The 27,660-nt window shown below is 39.2% G+C and overlaps 1 protein-coding gene across 1 annotated transcript in view; it reads right to left on the reverse strand.

Moving 5' to 3' along the window:
- Positions 1-27,660, reverse strand: part of ANKRD44 (ankyrin repeat domain 44) — a 109,307-nt gene that overhangs the window by 39,444 nt on the left and 42,203 nt on the right. The window contains 8 exon segments of the mRNA XM_085228593.1: positions 1,503-1,617; positions 3,712-3,790; positions 5,182-5,394; positions 6,736-6,878; positions 8,946-9,033; positions 10,243-10,443; positions 13,087-13,157; positions 21,047-21,125. Of these exon segments, the coding sequence (XP_085084719.1) occupies positions 1,503-1,617; positions 3,712-3,790; positions 5,182-5,394; positions 6,736-6,878; positions 8,946-9,033; positions 10,243-10,443; positions 13,087-13,157; positions 21,047-21,125 (989 nt within the window).

Raw genomic sequence — 27,660 nt, forward strand, 5'->3', positions numbered from 1 at the left:
ACTACCTCAAAGACTGACTGAGCTGTCTGCAGTTGTTGCTAGCAATGCTGTGAAGTTTTCTTCTTCAAAACCAGTTTGGGGAGCTCAGCCAGAGCTATTTACATGCAGTGCATACAAAAGCTCACTCCCAGTGTTTCAGTGCTCCTGGCTGAGCTCACTTGGACCTGCCAGGGATTTCTGAGACAAATTCTTATTTCACTCATTTTTGTTGCTGGAAGAAGCGATTTATTTTATCAATGTTCCAGTCACTTGAGTGAAATAAATAAATTTTGAGTTGGATAACCTGAAGTCCAAGAGCATGCTACTGCAGCTCATTTTACATCAAACCTCAAGAAAAGAGGCACATTGAAGTTTACTGTACTGGAAGAAAAGCTAGAAAAGTATACAATGATTTAGACATCAAGATCTTTGTGTTGGCTACAATAATATGACATTAACTGGAAGCTACAGAATTTTATTATCTGTGCCCATTGAAGATCTGACTCACCTTCTGAGTTTGAATAGAGACAGCCATACTTTATGCAGAAATATGGGCAAACATATCTCTTTCTTAAACATCCTCAAACATCAATCAGAGAGAGCTGCAAGAACTTTCAAAACTAAAACAAGCTAATTTAAATCTGCAAAGAGGTTTTCCTAGGTAAGTCAAGAGAGGTCACTGACTTCTGCAGTGCATTAGAGATCGAAAACTTAAATTTTATTGTGGAAATATGCAGCTGATAGCTGAAAATTTATATTTATGTAATCAGATGCCACTGCAAACATCCAGTGTAGGTATTTCATGGCATAGCATTACTCTCTTCTTACACTCCTTTGTTTATTCCAGGTTTGCTGTTTTCTTTTGACAGGCCATTAGACTAACAATATTTAGCAATCTTTGTCCGGTTATCAACTTCTTGTCCCATTATTCATTTAAAAAAAGCCCTGAAATCACAAATCAGAAAAAAAAAAAAAAAAAAAAAAAAAACCTGTCCTATTATTTCAGTCATGTGGATATGAAAATCAACACAGGATCTAAATTTACACTGAGCTCAGGCTTAATAACATCTGCTTTGTAGTACTGCAATTCTATTGATTATCCTTTGTCACATCAAAAGATACAAGATAACACAATTGTCACTGCATGTAACATAACACCAATTTAAATACTATGGAACATGGACATAATTCCCTTGGAAAGTATTTGAAATTTTTCCAATTATGTTCCCTAGACAAACTTTTTGCTAGGGACTTTATGGAACAACTGTGATCAAAATGCACTTTGATATACATCCTGTATTGATAACCCTTCAGAAAAATAAGCAGTACTAGTACTACTTGCAACCATATAACTGTGCAAAGTAAGAGCTTAGCATGGTTTCTTCCCTTCCACCTGCCCAATCATTTAATATTTTAGTCAAATGTAGAACAAATGTATTTATCCATCTTAACCTCAGAATACCTATGTTTCCTGGCATCAGACATAGCATTAGATCATTGGAATCTCCACTGTAGCCACCTACTTGGCAGTATCGGCTCCGCTGGTTATGAGTGTGTTAATCAATAGCTCGTGTCCATATCTTGCAGCCACGTGCAACGGGGTGTTACCATCCTTATCAACACAGTCGATTTCTCCTCCTGCAAAAAATATTTTCAGACAGTTTAATACCAAAAGATTAAGTCTGAACCTGTGACTACAAATGCTATTTCTCTCCAGTGAATGCAGCAAAATCAAGCCATTGAATTTCAAAGAATGAGATTGGTACACAATGAGCTGACCATGGTTCAACAGCAGTGCTCTCACCTCCTTGTCCAGCTTCAGTGGGGAAGCATGGTAGGGAGCAGGCAGTGAGCATGATGACATACAACTAACATTTAATCATTAGAAACCATTACACCGTGCTTAAGTAGACCTTTTCCTGTTTCAGTTTATGCCTGTCATCTCATGTTTTATCCTCAAACAGGAAAAACTTATTCTTTCTTTCTTCTCTGCTAGAGCTTTTGATGCATGCAAAGATTGCTATCAAGTCCATGCTTTCCTTTTTGGATTGAGCAACTTCTGCTCTTTCAGTCTCTCCTTGTAAATTAGGTTTGCTGTAATTCAACCACCCTTGTCGTTCCCCCAGTTCTCTCCAGCTGGCCCACATCCTTCTGAAAGGAAAATGTCAAAAGCCAGAAACAGTACTACAGCTGATGTCTACCAATGCTGAGCTGAGCAAAAGGATCACTTCATGCCTGTTGGCTATGCTCCTATCTATACACTCCTGGACGCTGTATGCTTTTTTCCTCTACTTCTTTTCTTGTCAACACCACGGCATTGTTGACGTGCATTCAGTTCCCGATCCTCTGCAAACACCAAATCCTTTCTTGAGGAAATGTCATCCATTCAGCTTTTGCCATTCTGTATTTATTTAATATTATTTCTGTGTTGTAGCTCTCCTTTTCATTACTGCATCACAACTTTTCTCCAATTTTAAGGGCTCATTCTCAACTCCAGTTTCTGCCAAAAAAGCAGTCTCTCCTAACTTCATGTTTTCTCTGAATATTAAAGGCACACTTTATATTCCATGATCCAAGCTGTTAACGAAAATACTGGATAGTATAACAGACTCAGGAGGGAAGCTGAAAAATCTCATTATACCTTCTATGTCAACAGTGATCCATTTATTATTACTAATGTCTGAGTGTAGTTTTTCTAGCTGTTATGCACGTACACAGTATTATTTTCATTTAGACCATACTTCATTAGTTTTCTGTGAGAATACTTTATGAAAGTAAGTAAAAGTCTTGCTACAATGAGGATATGGTAATATTTGCTGCATTTCCACTATGCCAATGAGATAACAGGCCATAACTACAGCAAGAAAAGTTTTGTAAAATGCTATGAGGAATTTTCTGATGGTAAATAAAGACTAGAAAAATGCTGGAATAGGGATATTGCAGTTAGATGAGACTCCAAGTTTGGGATTGTAGTTAAACAAAAAAACAGAAAAGCAGAAACAAACAAAAGAAAACAGACTGTCCTGTCCAGTATAGTGACCAAAACAAATACAAGTAAACAATCGGTATTAACAGTCTCTGTTAGTCAGAAGGCAGGCCTCTGTCAGATCTCCAACAATAATATTTCCTATATGCTCTAGTATTCTTGGTCAAAAGAGATATTTAATGAGTGTGACAGGTAATTACAAGCTCTGGAATCTACTCCTGGCTATGCCAAAATAAACAAAGTGGTGCTGGTCCACCCTGCAGTGTATTTATTCAGCACTTAGTGAAGACAGTGATAAGATGTGCAGGAAAGGGAAGTAAGAGAAGTACAGCTGTTGAGTGGTGTCATAGAGAAAACAGTGTGGGCTCTAAAAGCATCACAGCTCTCAAGGGAGGATAACTAGAACTTTTTTCTCTTAATCATTTGAGAAAGTTAGCTGTGCCTTCCTCTCATCATATGAGCTATCCTAAATAGAGCTCTTAACTCTTATTATCAGGTTAAGAACCACAAAAGATTAGTTGCTTCATCGTCAGCTTGGAAGATTGGATTTTGTTTAGAACAAGGAGTTGCCACTAGTGGTGACACTGTGAAAGGAGACCTATAAACACAGCTCATACTCAGAATTTGATGCAGAGCTGAACACCTTTCAAAGAAATTCTTTGGCATTCTGGGTCAGAAAACCAAAATTTCCTACCCAAGAAATGCCTATTCTTCGGGAGAGTTATTGAACAGACATTGAAACTCACCATTCTGAATGAGGGTCTGTGACCGCGTGAACCTCCCATGGACAGCTGTCATGTGCAGTGGGCTCTTCCCATCCTTACTCTAACAAACAAAACGTAAAAACAATCATCTAGCATGAAAAGAAGAGGTAACAACTTGAAGTCTCTCAGTTCAACATCCTACAGCTATTCTTCACATAAAAGCTCCAATGGCTTCTAAAGACTACAGGCCTGAATCTATATGTCATAATAAATGCAAAAGGTACAAACATACCCATGCTGCTCCTCAGCAGTGATCAGGAAATGATCCGAGCTACAGCCTGTCCTCAGAGCCTGGCCATATGCAATGTTTGGTAGAAACTTCCAAATGTATAACATATCACTCTTAAATGTGATCATGCTATCTCCCATTTAGTCAATTTTTCTTCCTTACTCTTCGCAGCAAGAAGAATTTTTAAAAAATGAACCACAAAGCTAAGGAGGAGCAGTCACAGAAATGCAAGGAATATAACTGATGTTTCAATCTGCAATTTTATAGATACATTCTAAAAGAGAAGTTTTGTCAACTTAATCAAAAACAAGATGTCTACAAAAGACAAACAGAAAATAAGAAATGAGTATACAAGGAAAGCTACAATGATCTGAGATCAATGTTTTGGATCTAGAGAAAGAAACTGAGTTTGGGAAAGCTGAGGAGCTGAGAAAATAGAAAGCGACAGTTGCCTCAGTACTCACATCATTTCATTTTTGTTGGCATTGGGTTTTGCACTCACTGGCAAGCACAATATCTAATTTCACCTCAGTAATTTTGAGTTTAAATAGTACACTGACTGTCCACTGATCCCAAGGGACCAGCCACAATTACTAGATACTAGGAGACCACTTTTACAGATGACAAACTGGAACACGCACAATTTAAAGTAAAGTATCCAAAGTCTTATTTGAAGTTAGAGATCTCAAGTCTTCTAGCAAGTCCCTTTCAGGTTCATCAAGATATACGTATCATTTACCTCTCAAGAAGCATTCAGATAACCAAAACAGAATCAGGCTTTGTAAAATCAGGCTTTAAAATATGTAAACAAATAACCTTGAGGTTTTATTTACCCTGGAAATCTAAAGGAACTTGGTTAGAATCAGATTTAATTAAATCCATATTGCAGGAGGAAGGAAAACACGAGAAAGAAACATTTCCTTGACTTACTACCATTGCCCAAGTCAACATTTTGATGGAGCTCCTGAGACTAAACTTTAGCTGCGCTTTCAGTAGAGTGGCTTGCCTAGAGTTTAAGGCTGCTATTATATTTATAAGGGCACTGAATACTCCTCTGCTTGAAGTTAATCTCATCCAAATGGTTTAATGATTGGCATTCTCAGCATCACTCTCATTCTATTAAGAACTTAAAGACTTGCTGTACTCACTGCTGCAGTTTCCAGACTCTCAAGGTATGCAAAATAGGATAAATTAAAACTGAAGAGGTAAAATGCAAGTTTTACCTGAATGTTAACATCTGCCCCATTATTCACTAGTAGTTCAAGACACAGTGCTCCATGAGTGGAGGCAGCAGCAAAATGCAAGGGAGTGAATCCATTATTATTGGGCTGATTTACATTAGCACCATAGTCAATCAGCTCATTAACAACAGAATCCTGACCATTGTAACAGGCAATATGAAGCGCAGTATTTCCATAGATGTTCATTTCGTCAATCTAAAACGAGACAAGGAGACACATCAGCTTATCATTTTACATATTGCATCACGTACTGCAAATGGAAATAGCTAGAGGCTTGAACTGTCATAAGGCATATTTCTCACCAGCAAATCTCACTGACGAGAAAAAAAAAAATACTCCCAGAGAGCTTAAGTTGGAATGCTTTACCTTCATTATCATTAACTTCTTATTCTACTGGCAATTTCTAAAAACACTGAAGCTTAAAGCTGATAGCAGGACTATGTGATGATGATGATAAAAATCCTAATAAGTTGGAAGCTCTTTAATATAAAAATGGGAAAGATAAATAAAAAGCTCAGTCTTTAAAATAATAATAATAATAATAATAATAATAATAATAATAATAATAATACATTCTATTGAGTTTTTGTGAGTAGAATCAGGCTTCAGATCTCTTTCCACAGATTCCTTTTAGGATGGGAAAGTGTCTTAGGGAATGAATGGAGAAATTGCGCAGCCAGTTACACTTCAGTAAAGAAACCACTTTCAGCAGTTCAGTATTATGAAGATGCAATTAAGATTACATTACTTCTTGATCATTGGCTTAGAATTCAACTGCTGTTCTGTAAAGCAGGGCAAGACAGGTTGCACAGAACATTCAGGCATGTTGTGAATACACTTCTACAAAAAAGATATCGAAGATCCTATCTCTGTGGAGAATGTGAAACTTCAATGTCATTATTAGCATGGTACTGCTAATAATGGAAAACACCTATTCACATTCGACACAGCCTTCTGACATTTTTTTGGCAGTCACATCAGCTGGCTATACAACTAGCAAATACAATGAATTTATTCAATATCTTTGATCGACAACCAGCACACACTCTTCTGGTCATTTCACTGCTGCTTTGGACCACTGAGTTGACAGTATTAGTCTAGAAGAAGTCTGTACCCTGAAATAAACATCTTTTCCCAAGTGAAAATAATTCTTCCCATTCACTCCACTAGCTAACGCAGGAAATACACAACCTGAAATTTAAACAGGCTGAAATGCAGCTTAGTAAAGTACTCCACGTATGTACTCTGAATCTTCTCTCACCATACCAAAGGGAATGCCAAGCCAAGGGAGACTTCATTATTCCACCTTTCTCTACAAAAACAGCATATATTTCCCTAATCCCTCAGGTAGGTTACCTGGAATTTAGTGTCCGTATCAGACACTTTCATTCCAGAATGTTTCCTGGCTCTTAATCTACACAAAGTATAAGATGTTTTTCACAGTCCAGAAAACAGGAACTATTTTCTTTAGAAGCTTCACTGATGTAGCAGCATCCATAAGAGAAAAATAATCTTTGAATACAGAGAAACACATACCTCTACTCCCAGGTTAAGGAGGTGTTTCACAATGTTAATCTGCCCATTGGATGCAGCTGCATGAAGCGGGGTGTAACCCTTCTTGTCTTTACAAGTCACCTCTGCACCATGATTAATCAGTAAGGCAACAACTTCCAGGTGACCTTCAAAAGATGAGAGAAAGCAGTCAACAGATATACCAGTATCGCTTTTCACAAATTACTACTTTCGTACTAACACACTGGCCCTCTCACTAGCATTTCACATGTCTCCCAGAGTTTTACAAGGGGAAAAGGAAAAGAATTTTCATAAAAGCTCTTAATCCTAGCTCTAGGCCTTGCCAAGAAATCCATGCAATACACATTCCTCTTCATCAGGTGGGTCAAATTTCTTTTTTACTGAGCTAGTTTTCCAGTCATTAAAAGAACAAAAGCACGTCTCTTTCCCACATTATTCCTCATTAAAAATAACAGCCCATGTTTTATTCTCCCTTTTAAAGGAAGATCAGTGAGCATAGGAGCAAGACAATAAGATTTCCAAAACAGCATCCTGATGATGTTATCTGTAGATCCAATTGCTAATGCTCATTTTTTTTGTTGACAATACTTAATGTCTATAACAAACTCCAAAATAAAGGTTCCCTCTTTTCCAGAAGTACTTAGGATACAAATACTTATTGAGTGCATAATTTGATGCAAAGTCTACCAGTACCATCATAAGATTTTCTATGACTGCTGATCTTCAGATTACGTTTGTGACTTTCCAATACCAACCTAGAAAAAAATCCTCAATATAGGTCTACAAGTGTTTGAATCTGAACTTGTGGTGTATAAATACATATTTAGTCTGCAAACTAAAATAACTGCAACAGCATCAAAAGTGACACAGATTTAAAGCTGACTGCCAGACTCATAGGACATATGTTTTCATGAGTGAAATACCCTCCCTCTGGATTAAGGTCTCCCATAAAATACATAAGAAAAGCTGAGCATCTCAAAATGCAACTTATATATAACCCACCTGTCTTTAGTTTCCTCCTCCTTTTGAAGGTTTCAAAGTATATGTCCTGCCATCCCAGACAGTGTCCTAACCACCAAAATTAACTCAAGGAACTGAGGAACAGTCATTATTGCTTCTTGCTGAAGCATAGCTATTGTTCTTAGAATTTTGTTAGGTTAAGCAGACTGAAAGAGAGTAAACATCATTGGAAGATGTGTGCCACCTGGGCTGCTCAGCACTTTCATGACAGAGACAGCTTTGGTCTTTACTGACAACATCTCAATTACCCAAATATACGTGGAATTACATAGCACAACAGAAAAGCCTTTCACCACTTCAGAGTGGTCTTCAAAGTTCACTAGCTCAAAAGCCAGATCATGTCTGCTGACAAGCAACCTTCCATCTGTCTGTGCACATCAAGACACCTCAATATGCTTTTCTCACATTTTGAAATCTCCTATTATCTCATTTCCAAAGATGCCAGGGTTAAGATTGAGAATTTGATAGGTCAGGTGAAAAACCTGACAGAGGGCACACAATGTCTCATTAATTACAACCTGAATACACTGCTTTTCTGACACTAAAGCTATTGAACAAGAGTGACTGCTACCGTTTCTTGTTCTGGCATTTTTAAATAAAAAACAATCCCAACAATCCCCTGCAATAACAAAATTTACTATAACCTGAAAAGAATAATAAGTCTGATTTATTTAAGCAGCACTTAGTAACATTTATGTTACATGAATCAGTTGTTCTTTTCTGCTCTGAAATAAAAGATGACAATTTGCTTCTAACATAAGAGAAGAACTTTCTAATAATACCACAACTTGTCTATTTATGAATGTAAATAAGAAGCAAAAATAATTATCATATTTATCTGTATTTTATAATTTTTTAAATTATTATTATTTTTAATTTTTTTTGCAAAAACAGATACAAATACAACCTGTATTTTTTCAAGTTTGAATATATTTCAGTTGGGAGTATACTTGGAATTAGGATCGGGATAGAAAGACCAAAATAAAAAAGCCCACATTAACTGCATTAAAATCACAGCAATGTTCTCACCAGTTGCAAAAGTGTAAAAGGACACTGCATTTAGATCAGACAACCCTTTCCCTGCACAGCATAAATACTACTCCTATTTTTCATGGACAGGTCCACATCTAGTCTGCCATAAAACATGCTGTTAGTTTGTCAACAGGAAATTCAAACAAGAAGTTGGGCCTTACCCATGTATGCAGCCCAGTGAAGAGCTCTTCTGTCCTTTTTGTCAAAAGCATTGATGTTTGCACCCTTGGCTAAGAGTAAGTTCACCATCTAGAAGCAACAACAGCAAGTAAGATCAGTGCAAGTGTAGATCAGACACTCAATACTTCATAAAAAGACACTTTAGTGATAAAATTGTGATCATAAAATCAGGCTGTTCTGTATGTGATTGCAGTATGGCTAAAAGCTGAAAAGCTGCTTTCTCTATTATGCTTTCTCTCTATTGCAATATTAGAAATAAGCAAATATTAGAAATAAGCAAAATCAGGCAAAACAAAAACAAAAGAAAAAACACATTCAACAACTTCCTTCCCCAACAAAACTTTCTAACACCACAAATTACATAGGTGCATAATTGCCTTCCACTCGTAAGCTGCTTTGCCACAGTACAGAGATCAGCTAGCAACAACATAATTCCATTCTCATTGCTAATACACTCTATCTGAAAGCTCAGAAGTTTTATATCATCATAGTCAGATACAGACCTCACAAGCCTCACTATTTTTTTCCAACGGAGCAGTAGTTTAAAGGCCAAATACCATCACTGTTTTACAGGAATTACCTTTTCCTGCCCTTTTAATTACAGTATAATTGATCAACTTCTGTTGACAGAATTCTGCTGTTCTAGTTGAAGACTTTCTATTTCTTATCTAGATCTTCAAATATGAAACGAGCAACAAGAATCCTTCCAACCATGCCTAACGTCTAACAAAATTCCCTGCACAGGGGCTTTGTTTACCAAACTATAGTATTTCGCATAGAACCAGTAATTAGAATAGAAGAGCTTACTCCTATTAGGTAAGCAGAAGCAGCATATATGATCTCAAAACCAGAAGCACATTTTCTAGAAGACAAATTGGAAAAGCAGACTGGATCTCACACATCTGAATATTACTTTGGTATGAAATGAATCCACCAGTTTTCCCGTCTTTCCATTCAACCTCTCTTACTTTCTCAGGCAGTTGAGCACAAAATAGCCTAGGACACACTTGAATTGCCAGAGCCAGGTACACAGTCAGCCCCCCAAGACTGCATGTACATTACACAAGCATGCCAGATCTGCACAGGCAGTTTCTTGCCACTCTCACTTCTGCAGGCAGGAAACCTGGCATACAGGTTGGAAAGCAGATGATTGATAGCAACCATGGGGGTCAGCGATATGGGGCTTAGTCTAGACCCAGACACAGCAAGCCAACTGTTTGAAAGAAGGAAAAACAAGAATAAATAATGAAAGATCAATTATGCTATTAAACAATTCACCTCAATGTGGCCATTCAGAGCTGCATGATGCAATGCTGTCCTCCCGCCTCGGTCAGAGACATTGACGCTGCTCAGCATGGGAATGATAACTTCTGCACACTTTACTGCCTTGTTTGCGGCTGCCACGTGCAACGGGGTCTGCCAGTTTTTGTCCCGAGCATTGACATCAGCTGAGTGCTTGATCAGTACTTGCACCGCTTCCTATAACAGCAAGAGTTACAGCTATAAACAAGCAGTTCCAATAAACACACAGTTGACAGCCCAATGGTGTTACCTGTGCATTTTAGTTATGCATCCCAAGCATGCCCAGGAGGACACAAAGGGAGCAACATTCATCTAAGCAACAGCCATGGTTACTGACATGGTACTGTTGACTCAAATGCCAGAGCACACATCATCTCTGCTGTCGTTTAAAGCAATGTCCATGACCACAGTTTTCCAATTTGATTTTAGGACATACAAAATTGTCCATGCAGACAGCCCAATCTGTTTGGCCAATTAACCTTTGAGACCCCTGTCACCAGAACTGTGCTCCAATTGACAAAATGAATGGTTAGATCTGAGCTCGCACTTACATCACTTACTTCAAACGGATATTTACATACCAGTTGGGACTATGAAATCATAGTAAGCTGCTCTTTTATTTATAAATAGGAAAAGGAAAAAAAAAAAAAACAAAAAAACAACAACATGAGAATCACATGCAAGAGTTTGCACTGGTGTCCCCAGTTGCCATTAGCGTTTCTTCCCTCCACAAGGGGTTAAGAGCGAATATTTCCCAGTGACAAAATGTACTATTCTCTCTCAAGAGACCACCTTATTAGAGTTTACCACCGGCTCTTTTCTGCTCCTCCTCATGCATCTGCCATTAAGCAAGTCAAATTAAAAGATGGCTCTGTCTGTATTACATTGTTCCTTCTTCTATTTTTCCTCAGAAACAAAATACTGTCACTGGGGAACAGTAGCATTCAAGTAGCCTTGCCTGCTAGTTACAACTCACAGCTGGGAAGCGCAAGAGACCTAGCACTACATGTTCTCCCAGTTCTTTTTCCATAAACTGAAAAGTTTTCTGCTAAGTCCAGCCAAAGATTTATTAATGAATAACAAATTCATTGTGTGGATGTTTAAATAGCCCCTTTGTATCTAGAAAGGCCCAGGAGAGCACCTGCAGTATGCATCAAGAATACATCTATTAGGAGCAGTTTTTGTTCTCTGGTCTCCACTAATTTCAGCAATTTCATTTTCTATAGATGTCAGTTTGTGGGATGGCTAACAGATTGGTTCAGTTAGTAGACAGCATCTCTCCAGGCAGCAAGAATGATACACTGTTGATGTCTCAACAGAATTTTCTTTTCTCCTTTTTTTTCTTTTTAATTACAGCTCTGTTGTTTTAAAAGCCATTTAAATGCAATACACTGGGGACCTATGCCCCTGGGATATGAAGTCAGCAGGAATATTCATGTCATTTGACTTTCAGTGAAGGAAGGAAAAAGTTAAGGGAGAATTTCAAAAAGTAAATGGTAAAGACTGAAAAGTCTAAGCTAATAATATTTAGATTGACTTCTTTATTTGCAACGTTTATATAAAGCCTCTGTGTCCAGCATTTCCAGCTAGGCCAAGTTATCAGTGAGATGTCTCCACTCTCCCACACCATGCGCCTTCCCCTGATGCCTCTCTGGGTACTTCCTTTGGGTACCAGAACTACAGGCACAAGGGAAGAGTTTCTCATTGTGAAACCAGCTTTCAGCAACTGAAGAGTTAAAAAGCAGGCACAAACCCACAAGAAGACATGCATTTTCAGTTAGGACTGTGACTGAAAATAAAAATCCTGTACTCAGAAGCATCCAAAAGAGAAACTAAGTATGCTGCAATTCCTGCACCAGAAAGAGTGCGGCTTATTTTTAAGGTTAAAGTCTGACCTTCATTTCTCAACACAGCTTTTTGTATTTTGCCTCATTACAGCACTCATACCCTATCAGATATTCCTTTCAGAGGGTTCTGGCAGCTGCCAGCAGCTGGAAGCTCAGCCAGTAGCCAAACAATGCCCGAGTTCAGGAGCAGGCCCAGGATTCCTGCCTGCGGGCCTGGCAGGCGCTGGGACTGTTACAAAGGTGACTCAAGTTCCACCAGTCCCTGGAAGGCAGCCACACTCTGTCTGTCCAATAACCTCTCCCCTTGCACCCAGAAGCCAACTCAGCCTGAATTGGGCTTACTCTTAGCTGAGTATTAGGGAGATAGAAGAGCACAAGGAGTCCAAAACAGAAAGCCAAAATAACGGCACAGTCATCCCTGGTACTTACTGCTGTTCCTTTTTGAGACAGTAGTGGAAAAAGCACAACGTAATGCTAGAAGATTTCTAGCTGTCTAGCAGAAGAAATACAGGCTAACCTTCCTTTGTGCATGAATCAAAGTGGATTAACAGAAAAGCTGAAGGATGCCTTGAAATGCAATTAACCAAAACAAGCAGTGCAGTTTGGATCTCACACACATCCACTCCCTCCTGGCATACACGCAGAGTGCACACATCTGTACGGGTTGATTCCTCCTCATTTGGCCCTGCACGCTGGTGACACTACCTCACTTCAGCCAGGGTCTCTTCCTCCAGCTGCCAGCGGCTCAGTGCAACCCGCTCCAGTTACGCAAAGGGAAAAATCAGCCACACCAAGGCTCAACAGCAGCTGTAATTAGCTGGTAAAAGCAGGCGTTGGCTACAATGCTACAGGCCCTGCACACAGCAAACGCTCACCTGTTTGTCACAGTGCTGCCTGCTGCAGCTTTCAATGGTTTGCTTTTTCCCCCAGCACAGAGTTTATGTTCAAAAGCAGAGTAATCAAATCTACTCACTTCGCTCCTTGAAGCAACTGCTCGATGGAGAGGAGTCAGCCACATATTGTCTTTGGCATTAACACGAGCGCCTGCAAGTAAACAAGTAGAGGTTACATCCATGCCTTGGGTGCAACATGAAGAGCATTGCCCAACTGGTTTCCTAGTAACAGGCACAGATTTAGTCTCTCATCTCAGCTCTTCTGGCACTCCTCTACCCTTAAAAATACATTTCCATCATCCAGACAGATAGGAGCAAACACAGAAAGAAACTGGATATAGCCTTGTTTACTGGAGACAGAAGCCGGGTTTGTAGCAGGGGATTACGTATTATGTACATGTGAACTAATGCGTATGCATTTATTAGATTAACAAATATAGGATATCTGTTAAAATTCTGCTTCCGTTGCTGTGAAGACAAGTCAGGGAAGGACAATGGCTGAGGAGGAAACAGAATGCCTCCCCACCTCTAAATCTGCAGGTGCCCCTCAGTAGACATTAGAAGGGAGATAAAGGGCACGATCCATTTGCCTCGTGCACAGTTCAGTGCTAATGTGTACCCTGACAAAAGGCAGCTGTGCAAGAAGGTGGTTTCAGGGTCGCTTGCCAGAATAATGGATAAAAGAAGAATATTAAACAACTACTACACTGTTGGTTGACTGCAGACAAAAAGGGTCTCTATATTTGCGTGATGAGATTTGTTTGAAAGAAATACTCAACTATCCATTGAAGTGACACCTCAGAATAAAACGTTCAGTGGAAAGAGCTAGAGAAACTCATTTTTTAAATGTGTGCAGACAGCAATACTAGTTTGAGAAGACTGGCATATGTAGACAAATATTACAAGAAGCAGGAGCATCATACACATTGCCTGGATCAGCTTCTGAACTTCATGAACAAAGAGATTCTTAAGCCCCATTGTGCACCACAACTTAAAAGCACATGTAAAATCCCGTAATTAATAAATCACACTCTCTGAATCAGAAATGATTTCTGAAAGCTGTTTCTCAGGAATATTAAGGTGTTTGCCTCTGAATCATAGCAGATACTGGGAGTTGTGCTAGGTAACCAGAGAAAAAAAATGAGTTATTTCAGATAATCACAAGTTAGGACACAATTTTTTGGCTGGAAGCTATTTTCATAACCGGTGCAGCAATCAGAGGCAATAATTCACCTTAGATCTTTGTATCTGGTAGCACAATCTGCACTCCAGAGAAACACTCCAGTAAAGGTGTGTGACGGTTTCGAAGTATTTTCAAATTAATCTGTATCTAAAGCAAGGAAGTTGCTACCTTCCCTACCTTCCTTCGTCTTCCTGAGAAGGCCATTATGATTTATGATTGATGCCTATCAGTACCAACTCTAAACCTGCACTGTCTGAGGTGCTCCAGACACACATAAAGCAGCCATATCTTCCATCATCAGAACTCCAAGATACCTCATGATACACCGCTGTGATCCTATAGGGATTCTGGGGATACAAACTGCCTAGATTAATTCCTAATGACTGTCATCAAACGCTTCTTTTCAGGTTTAGAAATCTATTTTACATTTACCTTGCTTTTTTTTTTTTTTTTAATCCTTATTTTCTTAACTAAGCTTTCTTTTGCCTTATTGCTGCCTATTCACCAACTCCCACAAGCAGATGATAGGAAATCAGAAAGAGTAGCAAAATGGGAGAAATCACATCATTCGTCAGAATTCAGCACTCTATGGCATTAGAGAATACAAAGGTGACTAAAAAAACCTAGGCAAGTGTCTCTTTCAGAAGTTATTCATGCCTTTCACTGATCCACTCACCCTTCAGGAGGCTGCAGTAGATGGCTGCCAAGAAAAGCACGAAAGAAAATAATAAAAGTGAAACACTGCTACTATAAATAAAATAATCTACAGCATGCTATCGACCTTTTCTTCTTCAGCAATTTTCCATATTCCCTAAGCTCTCTGTGGTTTTGTGCTCTTTATGTGACAAAGTGATTTCACACATCTTACACATCTAATTCAATGCGCCAGTTGAGTAAATTTGTGATTTATGATTTTTAAAAGCTGCATAATTCAGCTGTTGCCTGTTAGCAAAGCCAGTGTTTTCTGTGAACTGAGGCACATATTCCTCATGAGATGTTTCAAAATGTTTCCCTTTGTACTGTCTATTTGCTTTACCAAAATTCATCTTTCAGTTTTCCATCAGGTTCCTTGCAGGCAGCAGCTAATGATGATCAAAGAGCTCCACCAGTACTGAGGCACGCCTCTGGGGACAGACAATATCTCCATTTTAAAGTGAGAATGTGGAGGCACCTGAGGAGCAATGCTCACATTTTCAAAGGCATCCTCTACACTTAACAAACTTGAATGCCCACCCTACAGGACTGCTCTTTGAAAGTAACACAGAAATCCAACTCTGAAAACAAAGTGCTCTCCAGCACCTAACATCGTCTGTGTCCCAAAATGAGAAGCTTAAATTTTCAAGTCACCCAGAAATTCAGCATCTCACTCTCTACCATAAAGTGTGTTCTTTAATTATGTTTCAATGGACTTCCTACAATCATCTGCAAAGTTCAATTTATTTATTGCAAGAGGCCTACAGCTGCTAACTCTCCAGCTGCTCTATCTGGCAGGCTTCACAGTAACACTCTACCTTGAGAAGATAAGCTCCTTTAAAGTCCTTCCATGTAGCCACAGCAACCACCCACTCCACAAAAAATCAACAAAAAAATACTCCTTCACAGAAGAAGCCTTTGAGATCTTTCACTCTCCATTTTTTTTCTGCCAAAAGAGGAAATAAATCTGAAATTGCCTCCGTTCACTTGAGATCAGAAACAAACAACTCGATGGAGTTAACATCTCTTTCTCCTAACCAAATGATTTTTCATCCAGCACATCTGCCAAAATCCACATATTTTCAATAAATCTAGATTCTGCAAACTCAATCTCTGAAATCAAGGATGATCAACAGATGAACCTTCTTTAATCTATTAATGACATTAATAATGTACACCTTTTCAAGTCCTGATGAGAAACAGCAACACAAAAGTATAAGTAGTGACCCACCACCACACACAGAGACGCACAACATAAAGCAAAGATAAGCACAAAAAATTTAACAGAATGGCTCCAGACAGTAGGTGGAACTGGGGCTTTCAACAGGAGAGCAACACATGCCAGATGTCAATAAATGTACCTAAGAGTCTGAGAACAGCTACATGATAGAAACAGGTGTGCTGGAATTTCATCAGAGCTAAGTCTCAGTCACTTGCTAATTAGGGAATTGGCCCAGAGATGCCACTGCAGTCAGAGGACAGGAAGAGTAAGTTAGCAGCAATAAAAGCACACAGGTCTCAGGTCCATCATGAAAGAGTGAGGAGATAATCCTCAGACATCCTCCAAACTTTCTTCAGAAGGGGACACTCTTAATCCCCAAGGACTGGAGCCTTAAAGCCATGGGAAAAACAGAGAGAAGCTGCCACTCCTACCCTCCTACTGTATAGCCTGCCATAAAAGAGAAAAATCTGTATGTGAATTCAAGTCAGGCAGTGCCATTCCCTGCTGCTTCCATGACAGGGATGGCCCAGAACCTGCCAAACGTGTGACAGTCTTGTTGTCAAATCTGCATGCCAGGGCTTACCAGGAACCTTTCCAAACCATGCTGAGGTTTGTCCTTTTCCTCACTATGCACAACTTAGAAAGAATGGATGTCAGTACTGCACACACACCCCCTAGTGCATAATCTTGTCAAGTAGCACAAAGCCTTCTGAAATAGTAAAAAAAATATGAAGTAGAAAAAGATACAGTAATACTGCCCAGATCACAGGTCCTGTGGGAGGAGAGAAAAAAGGATAAGGGAACTGAGTTCACTCACTCTGCCCTCAGCCCAGGAAGGGGAGAGGTACAGGCACAAATAACCATAGAGCTTGGATTTATCCACACAATTCTTCTGTCACATCCATGAACACGCCATCGTATACACATTGTATTTACATGAGATGGCTACCACGGTCCTTCTCCTTGACAGAAAGGAGGTGAAGGAGAAGTGCTTAAAGCTCTATATAGCCAGTTTTCATATAGCTTGGAAAAAAACAAAACCACGTAACATACTTCTCCAGTTTGAACCACATGAGTATGGATGAGATCTTTGAGCTGGTGTAAATCCACCTAGCCCTGACATTTCATGGACTGAGATGATTTATAATAGTTGAGGGACTTGGCATTGCATCTCCTCTATCAATTCCAAACACATTCCATTTCAGTGGCTAAAAAGCCATTTTTTATATGACTCCAAGCATCTGGGTAGAAGCTTTATTCATTAGATACTACAATTATTTGTGCTTTCACCAGTTCATGGGCCACAAACCTTAGAATACACATATTTCATTTCAGTTCTCTCCTGAGCTGTGTACAAAATGCAATGGGTTGCCAGTTCTCCTAGCGTCTACTGAGGCTGAGAATACCTTTGTTTGATTCCAACAGCAAACATTTTTGTGTTTTTGCTCAGTAAAAGCACTCTCTCATTTGAGGCCAGATAACAAAGCTTTTCTGCTTACATATATATTAATTTTTTGATTAATCTTTTCTGAAACACTCCTACGTATTATGATTTTGCAAGAAGTGAAGCAAAAAGATGTTGTTGCTCTCTTCAGAACATAACTCACAGATTCCAGTAACAAAAACGTGTTCATAACAACTCATAAACCTGCTCCTCCAAATCTGCTCTTGGATGTACATACTCATACATAATGAGAGTAATGAGATTACAGTACAATGAATAGATAGAAATACACAATGTAAGATTTAATTTTGACTCATGCCGAGCTAGTAGGCAAGATTTATCACCTACTTTTTATGCTGCTAACCAGACAAATCCTACAGCCTGTGGATGACATTTTGGCAGTGAGGCACTGGAACAAACTGTCCCAGAAGAACACAAGGAAGTTTCTTTATTTCTCTCATTAGGAACACAATGGAAAACAAGAAGCAGAATGTACCCTGCCTTCATCAGTACATGTGATGCTATTGGGATTCACAGGAGGAATGGGCAGAACTGCTTCACCTTTCTAATTATGCAATATTGGCTCTGATGTTATTTGCAATACTTGAAAAAAAAAAAAAAAGACACACAACAGCTGAACAACAGCATGTTACAAACAACACACACTGCAAGAACCCACACACAAGTTTAGCTTTTGTCTCCTAGTGAAGAAAAAACTGCTTGCATCTGACAGAATGAAAAAGCATCCAAGCACAACCTGCCAGCAGAGTAATGTTCATTTAAATACTTTGCTGCCGTGAGGGTTAGAGCAGAAAAATCTAATTTATGATGGATGACAAACTACTTGCCATCATTAAACAATTAGATTATTCAAGACATCCTCAAAAACATACAGAGAAAACATAGCTACAGCAAATGAATTCTTTCTTCCTTCACCAAATGAAGCTTAGGCTAGCTCTGTCCAAAGAAACATTTAGAATATCTGTTCCTCCATCCCTTGATTTATTCAACAAGGAGACATGGTCTGCACAAAATGAAAAACAATGCAGGTAGATAGAGGAGGTGAAGCAAGCAACAAAGCTGAAGATCATAAAGCAGCAGAGTCTGCAGCTGGAGAGAGACTGCAGGGTATATGGCACTGTGACATCGACAGCTGCACTGCCTATGGTGCTACTGCCAAGCAAAAAGGCTTGGGGCTTGGTCCTTTTGGTCTTAGGGTCTTGGACACACAAATGGCTAGTGTGAATCCACTACATGCATCATACTACCTTAGAGAGAAGACAAGCATTACTGCAATCCATGCTCGATATCAAAGCATCTAGAAAGTTCAAAGGCTTTGAGTAACTCAGCTGTGGGAGAAGCTTCATTCGGCACTTTCACCTTGCTAGACAACAGAAAAGCTGGTTCTCTTCAATGGCTCACAGAACTATTAGTTCTGGGCTACAAAAGCTCTTTCACAAGCTGGATCAAGTAACCTCCAGAAATTCCTTCCAGACAATATTATTTTCAAGTTCAAAGTTTCAAATCTTTCTTAAATAATTTCACTAAAAAAATATGGAAGTCATTTGAAAAGGCATTCTAATAATTTGTAAGATCTAAAATTCAAGTATCATATAGCAGGAATCATACAGTAAGATAACCTGCAAGGGGTTGGAAATTTGTACCATAAGGTTCCTTCCCATCCCACACTCTTAAGTCACCTTAAGTTTACCTTTTACAGTTCTCCAGTTTAGAAGAACACTGTTTTTGAAATCTGCAAGCATATCCAGGAGTTTACCATGAATTACATGTATTTCTTGAGAGACATCTGCTTTATGCTTTCTTCTGACATTCTGATCATGTTTTTCGTTGCTTAAAGAGTTTGGAAACATTCACCATTATTTTTCACAGTGCTTATGGAAAGGAAGGAAGGTTGGCATTATATTCTTATTGAAAACTCAAAAGAAAAAAATCTACAGCAAGTTAAACCAGCAGTGTTGTCATGAGAGATTAAAATAGGGGAGTTCTAGAGTTATAGTTCAACGTTAAGATGGTACTTTAGTCTTTGTCTCTCTCTCACACACACATACACTACTTAAGTATATAAATAAATGAATAAGAATGAGGTATTTTGAACACCTATCACCAAATCACTGATCAGGCCCCATGCATACAAACAGCTTATTCTGTTCATGATTTGGACTTTGGGGTCTTGATAGATGAAAAGCTGGACAGAAGCCAGCAGTGTGTTCTTGCAGCCTGGAAGGCCAATGGTATCCTGGGATGCATCAACAGAGGAGTGGCCAGCAGGGAGAGGGAGGGAATTGTTCCCCATTACTCTGCTCCTGTGGGGCCCCATCTAGATTCCTGTACCCAGTACAGGAAGGATGCTGAGTTGTTGGAATGGGTCCAGAGGAAGCCACAAAGATGATCCAAGGGCTGGAGCACCTCTTCTATCAAGAAAGGTTGAGGGTGGTGAGGTGCTGGAGCAGGTTGCCCAGAGAGGTTGTTAATGTCCCATCTCTGAAGGCATTCAAGGCCAGGTTGGTTGTGATCCTGGGCAACCTGACATAGTGGTCGGCAACTTTGCACATGGCAGGGGAGCTGGAACAAGATCATCTTCAAGTCTTCTCCAACCTAAGCCATTCTATGACTGTGACATTAGATGACAACATCCAAGATGAGCCTTTTGGGCACCCATCAACAAAGCATTTAAACCGTTACACAAAGATATTTATGTGCATATGAGCATTTACAGAAAACTTTTAATATAGTTTAGTTTTGATTAGAATACCTTAAGACAATGTACAAATATAAAAAAATATCGTGCACACAATATTTTGTGTTGAATACACACACACACACACACACACATGCTGCTTCTACTGTGACAACATTTAACTGTCTACTCACTTTCTTTTTTTGACCAATTTCTCTTTTTTTCTGAGACTATGGACAAAAATATGCATCTCAAAAAATCAAGTATCAACTAGTATTAAGTAGTTTCAAAGGATAACTGTTGTTCTATTACAGATTCGCAAGTTCTTACTTAGATACATTCTACTGCAGTGTTTCTACTCTCCAAGTCAATTTCCTGACTCCCTTTCAATTCTAAATACCAATCACAATTTATTCAAACGCATTCATAACTTTCTGTTATTATTCCATACTCATTTTTGCATAACAGAAATTCTTGGCTTGTGGTCCAGGACTAGAGTCCACATTTCAAATATGTATTTACTTTTGCATGCATTTGAATCCACAATATTACCAGCTTGAAAGTTTTAGAAGCCTTTAAAAACTACTTGTTTTGTCTATTTATTTCATTCAGTCACAGTACATTTTATAGTTATACCACCCAAATTAAACATATTTTGTAAGTCTGCAAACAACTGCAACCAGCTCTATGAAATCTAGAAATTTCTATTCTCAAAGTTCACTCTCATGTGTTTTGTTATTTATTTCTTGTAGATTTAAAATTAATTTAACAGTTAGTGGCAGAGAGAGGTGCTAACTTACCTGACAAAATAAGAAGCTCAATGATGTCTGCATCCCCAAGAAATGACGCAACGTGAAGAGGAGTTCGCTTCTCAGCATCCTAAAAGCCATAGACCATACATTTATAAAACATGGCTGATGACTGCAAGCATTAGTATTAGCATGCAATGAGTTTTTACACGGTGTATATTTTTCTACAACTATTTCTGTTTGTGATTAAAAACGCAAATTCAACTCCTGAAAGAACAGAATTCAAGGTCTGAAGAAAACACTTCCTTGCAAAAATCCTCAATATTTTGTCACCAGGTTCCATCAGACCTAGCAGAGAAATTCTCTTTACTCTGAAATCCTTTATACGGGTAGATAAAATCTCATTTAATCCAAATTTAGATGAACTATCCATCACATTGCACATTGCATCACATCCTGGAAAGCTTGAACACAGCTAGACATGAGAGACATGGGTCTTGGGTCTCTTTTGGAAAGATTTGCAACTGAAAACTGTAGCAACATAATTCAGATGCTTGTAGACATCATACTGCAATGCAGTTTGCATCAACAGTATTGCCTCACCGTCGAGAGAGGCATCTTTGGAAGATGGTCTGGAACTATACATAGACAAGATGCAATTCTCATAGACTAATGCAGACAGAAATGGACTTGTACACAGTGATGAAACCTTAAACACTAATTAGAAAAATATTACCAATTAGGACTGCAGCTTTACATTTCTAAAAATTACTGATAATCTTGCATAGAACTTACAAAGCACAGATGTTTTCTTTTGATTTCTGTCACTTTCAGGATTAAGAAGTTACAGTTTCAAGACTTCTTATCATTTCATATGTTATAAACACGGTGTTTACAAAAAACCTTTTTTATTCCTTCATTCTGATGACTCCAGAACACAAGTCTTTAAAAGAAACTGCTGAATGTGATGATACGGGCAACAAATCACAACAGCTAAAACTGCTTATCATACTGTTTTACCTCTGTTCTCAGTCCTAAAATGTATTTCATTTTGGCCTCTTAACCACTAATACACCAAGTTCTCAGAGACTTATCAATTAAATTTACTAAATTACAGCCTACCATCACTCAATACTGATAACAAATTCACCACCTCCCGCAAATGATACCAGCAGAGAAATCCTACTGGTATTTGCACTCTCCCCCTGAAATATCTCTCTCAGTCTGTCAAGTAAAATATCTCTTTTAACATACCCAAGAGGTCATCAACTGCAAGCTATTTTGGACTATCTTCAAAGTATGCTATAAATGTGAACAAATGAGCACAGCGGAATCATTTGTCATGCGAATGCTGAAAATTGTTTTCCAGCTGTGCAAGAAAGCCACTGGTGTCCAGAATGAGCTACATACAAGTCTTACATTTGTATGTTTTTTCCCCAATCATACACAATGTACATTTGTCCTCAAATTCTGCGGCCCCAGATCAGGGGACAAGATGCCTCAGAGAGCTTCACCTCCTCATACCGTACACAATTTACAGCAATATGAAGCTGTTCTCCATTTTCACTTTCAGAATCAGGAGCACTGGATGATTCAGGGGCCATACTCTGTAAGAGCTCCACATCCAACAGCGTCTGCCCAGAAACCAAAATTACAATAAACTGGATTCTCTTATACATTCAAGTTACTACAACAAGAGCTGAAGCTTCACCAAGGCTAATCTGCTTGCTTATTGACCTGCCATGCTGTCATCCACTGTGGACTAGATTCTATGGGCTGCAAGAGTTCAAACATCGAGATAACTTTTGTCAACTTTCATAAATACTGCTTCTCATTGCTACCCAAATGCTATCCACTGCATTCATTTACTAGGATGCATGCAAGATTTGTGCAAGAAAAGAATGAGTTTTATTTATTTTTACCTTCTTAAAGTTAATGCACGAATCTCTCCTATTACAATGTAGTATTTCTAACAGCTGTCATACCTGTCAGTGATAAATTTTGCAGCAGCTTCCTGCTACACTGCCAAGTCTGCCAACAGAGCTGAAACAGTTTAAAGCTGAACGCTAAGAATGCAAGAACAAGAAATCTTCTATATCAAGGAACCAAGGCTATTCAGTGCTTTGTTGAGAATAAACAATATTTTGTACTAAACTGCAAGCCTGACAGAAGTTTGATAATCCAGGGAGGAAAGGACAGGAAAAGTAGAACTGTTACGCTCTGCTTTGCAGTAGCATTTTAAAACCAAAAGGATACTAAAGGGTCTGAAAGCTGGAAAAGAATAACAGATAGAATGCTTCCACCACTGGAGTAGTAACTAACTATAAGTAATCTCAGCTTTTGTTTTTATAAATCAAAGCAAAATCTGTTCACTATAGATGAGAATAAAGTCTTCAGAGAAAAGTTTCCATCATAAAATTCTACTTGATTGATTTGTCCAAGTTTTAGGCACAAAAGTCAAAACCTTTTCCATTTACTTCAGCCAGGCAAAAGCAAGTTCATCCTCACACAAACTTCCAGAAGAAAAAAAAAGAAAAAAAAAAAAAAAAAAGATGTACAATGTAGGCAAATGAGCACAAGAGACCTCCAGGCAGCGTCTTCTGGGCTTCTGTGGGAAGTGCCAACAAGATGCCTGCTGCTGAGCCTTGAGAAACTGAGCAGAGGAAAACTCTCAAGTTCCTGTTTACATTGCACTCAAAGCTGAGAGAAATGCAGAGGAAATGGAGCACCCGCCTGCCTGTCCCACCATGCTCCTTGTGTCCTCCTGAGAGCCGCCAGCCACTCTATCAAGGTCTGCAAAGCTCCAGCACTGCATCCGGTCCAGGTTTTGGGCTACAGGTGTCATTCTGTGGCAGAGGCATTAAAAGGGAGTAAAAAAAATAAGTCACCAGTGTAAAGACCAAAGGCTACAAACAGAAATGGGAATTAAAAAAGGAAATCTGCTGTTTCAGCAACGGAGTTTGGCAGTGTCCCGAAACTGAAAATACATTATGAGGCAAGGAAAGGGGAGGCGGGTAGGAGTGATAACAGAGTTACAAATAGCACCAAGACAAACAATCAGGCCTACTTCAAGTGCAGCTCTTAGAGGAACGAAAGGTCAGTAAGAGACGGCAGATAAGCTAAACAATGGGTAAAAGAGAAGCTGAAACAAACACTGTCTCACTAAAATCTATTAGGGGCTTACACCAGTTCTCAGAGATGATTCAGAGTTAACATTATCTGTACTTCTTTATTTTTTAACTACAAATAAAGGAAATTATGAATTTAACAAATAGGTGATCAAGAGCAAAGGGCCTCAACAAGAAAAGCACACATGCTTCAGCTATTGAAGGGATCCCAGTGGCACTGATAAGGTGCACCACAGATTAAGTCCTAAGTGCTTTACTGGATCGGAGCCCCAGCATACATGGTGGGGCTCACATGAATCATACCATCCTATGCAGAATATTCAGGCACATCAAGAAACAGGCCAGCAGTTTCTCCTCAGCATAGCCTGTATCTCAAAGTAGGCAAAAGATTTGAACCTTTGTATCAGCTGTTCAGATGAGATCATTTGGGGGACATAATTATTTATTATTACAATGTAAAGAGGGACTTCAACAGAAGATAAATGTCAGCATTCACGTTTTGTAATCAATCTGCCTGAGAAACCAGAAGAAATGGTTCAGCACAGTGCCACAGAAACAGCATTCATCAGGTGACATCACTGAGAGCTGAGAGAAGTGTTGGGAATCCTACCACCTCCAAGCAACCAGTCACAACCAGGAGGTCACATAAACATTTAAATTAAGTACCAAGACTGAGAAAATACACTGGAGAAGTGCATTACAGGAGGTAGCACTGGATGATTGTGTTCCAATATACACTCCTACTCTTGTCTCAGATACTTGCACAGATTATTCCTATTACGTCTTCTCATTTCTTCTTCACTTACAAGAACAGCAAGGTTAATGCACAGTATTTGAATTTGTCAAAGAGAAAAAATAGGAAGACTGCACTTCTTATTAAATGGGAAAGTACTGTGAGAAAATAAGATGCTTAACAGTATTTCTACTATGTAACATCAGCCACAATTGTTACTGCAAGTAATTACTTACAGCAGTTAAGGGAAATGCAACTTCTTTTAAACTGAATTTGATAAACAAGGGTCTGACAAAGATACGCAATCTGCAACCTTATTAGAAAAACATGCTTTTAAAGGGCTTAGCTGTGCACCATCTCACTGCCTGCTACTGCTGTCCTTCAAGGGCCAAATTAAAAAGATTTTGTGCTCACTCTGATCATGTTTATGTTGATTTTACTATGTTACTTCAAAGTTTTCAGCTTAAATCTTGAGATTTATTCTTCAACTATTTTTGCAATGATAAATTGATTTTTACCAGTTTAGTGCATTTTGTTACTTAAATCAAATTATTTTTAGAGGAAAAAACTGTGGGTACCAGACCTCTTCAACTCTCTCCTTTCAATTACAGGTGGGTTTGCAGCCTAAAAAACAGGACAAGTGTTACTGTTCTATAAAAATTTAACCTGCTGACAACACAGGCCGTTAGCTCATAAGAAACTGTCCTACGGTGACAAAACAGAAGCCTTCCAAAGATCCTGAATCCATTCCTTTGGAAGCTTTCTAACATGGCAGGAGCACTTCCAGAAGACAGTCACTTGCTTCCAGGATAGCTTTATCTCCTGTGAGACTCCACAGTGCCAAAAAAAAATAATTCATGGATGAGAGCAAAGGCCTGATTCCCAAGATGACTGAAATACCACATGGCTTTGTCTCTTTGTCCCAAGTCAAACATGTCCCTCTAAACTAAACGATAAGCTGTTTTCCACATTAGCTATCCTAAGCATGCAAAGCCTTTCACATTCAGAATCTGAAACGTGCACACTTGTACTGTCAAACATTTGCACCATCCCAAAAAGCACACTTAGCAATATTGCAGAAGTATATATATGTAACTTCTGTGCATGTGTGCAGGGCCTTGCAGTCTCTGCTGGTGCCATATTCACTGACCAGATCTGCAGGCAGAAGTGGGCAGGCAATGCCCAAGGGTCTTATCCCTCAACATGGCTTCAGCCTGGCCCATCAGGAGTCACATCAGCTCCACTACACCTGCTGGCTCAGTGCGTCTGCTTGAATGAAAATGAGCCAAATGCACAGAATCATGAGGGTTGGAAAGGTCTTCTGGAGAATATCTAAATCCAACCTCCTACTAAGGCAGGCTCCCTAGAGTAGCTCACACAAGAAAGCATCCAAGTGGGTTTTTACCTCCTCCAGATAAAGAGATTCAACAACCTCTGGGCAGCCTCTTCCAGTGCTCTGTCACACTCACGTCCGTATGGAACTTTCTGCATTTCCGTTTGTGTCCATTGCCCTTGTTCTGACACTGCGCACCACTGAAATAAGCCTGGCCCCATCCACTTGACTCCAGTCCACTAGATGTTTATAAGCATTGATAAGATCCTCCTTCAGTTTTCCTGCCTGAAACTAATTCAGTGGTGTGCATGGTGCTATAGCCCATGCCCCGTGCAACCTGGGAGAGCAGGCTGCTGAACGCTACCCACAGGCAGCCCAGGCTTACCAGGGAAGCAGCATGTTGAGTCCTCCATAACACAGCATTGATCACCGTCAGCCACATGTAACGCTGCCCGTGCCTCAGTGACGCACAGCAGCACCACGTACCTCCAGGCACAGCATGGAAATGAGGAGGTCAAAGTGACTGCTGAATGACCTGAAAACACACTTCTGAGCCAAGCAGCTGCATCTCACTTGCAAAACAGAAGTCAGAATTATAACAGCGCCCAGAAAGCAGCTGTTTTCATAAACACGTGCTTCCTGGCTTGGAAAGATCTTACTTATTTGACCAGAGGGGGAAAAAAAAAAAAAAAAAAAAGTAACCTTTTAAACTGATTTGTTCTGATTTTTTTCCCCTAAGGTAAATTTTCTCTTAAGAAACATGCATATATTTCACTCATTTTGCATAGTTTCTCTATGGGCTTTTTTCTTCTGCCTTCCTCAAAAACTCTAAAATCTATAAAACTTTAGAAATCCCGAAAATTTGCTGCAAGAAGAGAGGTTTATTTCCCTCTTCTACTTACATTTCAATTATTTCAGTACTAACACAGCAAAGAAAAATGATCAACAAAGGACAAAGCATTACCAAACAGTGCCAGTTTCCTCTCACATAAGCACCCAAGCACCAGAGAAACTAGCATGGAAGTAATTAAAAACACCCTTAAATTAGAAATGTAAGCACATATCACAGATAGCCAGTTGACAGCACAAGGGCAAAACATGCTGTCTTTTGATCTCTCTTTAGTGACAGTTTAGGCATTTAACACTTCTCTGCAAAGACTATTCCAAACACAATCTTCAGACTTTGTGTTGACTGGTATTTTTCTAATTACTACTAAAGACAAAACAGCTGCTCAGTCAAAATATTCTTGTGCCAATTGTTACTAACTTAAATAGGATTCTAGGCAAACCATTCAACTGACTCTTTCCATTAAATACTATGGTGCTCATCTATAAAACACATATTCAGCATTTAACATTGCACCTGACAGATGAGAGCATCTCCCTAGCAACCATCACCAGCACACTTGCAACCAAAAGATATAAAAACATTTGAGAAGCCTACTATAACCTTGTACAAGAAACACTTTGA

This window comes from Meleagris gallopavo, chromosome 7 (genome assembly GCF_905368555.1).
Source record: "Meleagris gallopavo chromosome 7, MGAL_WU_HG_1.1, whole genome shotgun sequence".
Classification (NCBI taxonomy): domain Eukaryota; kingdom Metazoa; phylum Chordata; class Aves; order Galliformes; family Phasianidae; genus Meleagris; species Meleagris gallopavo.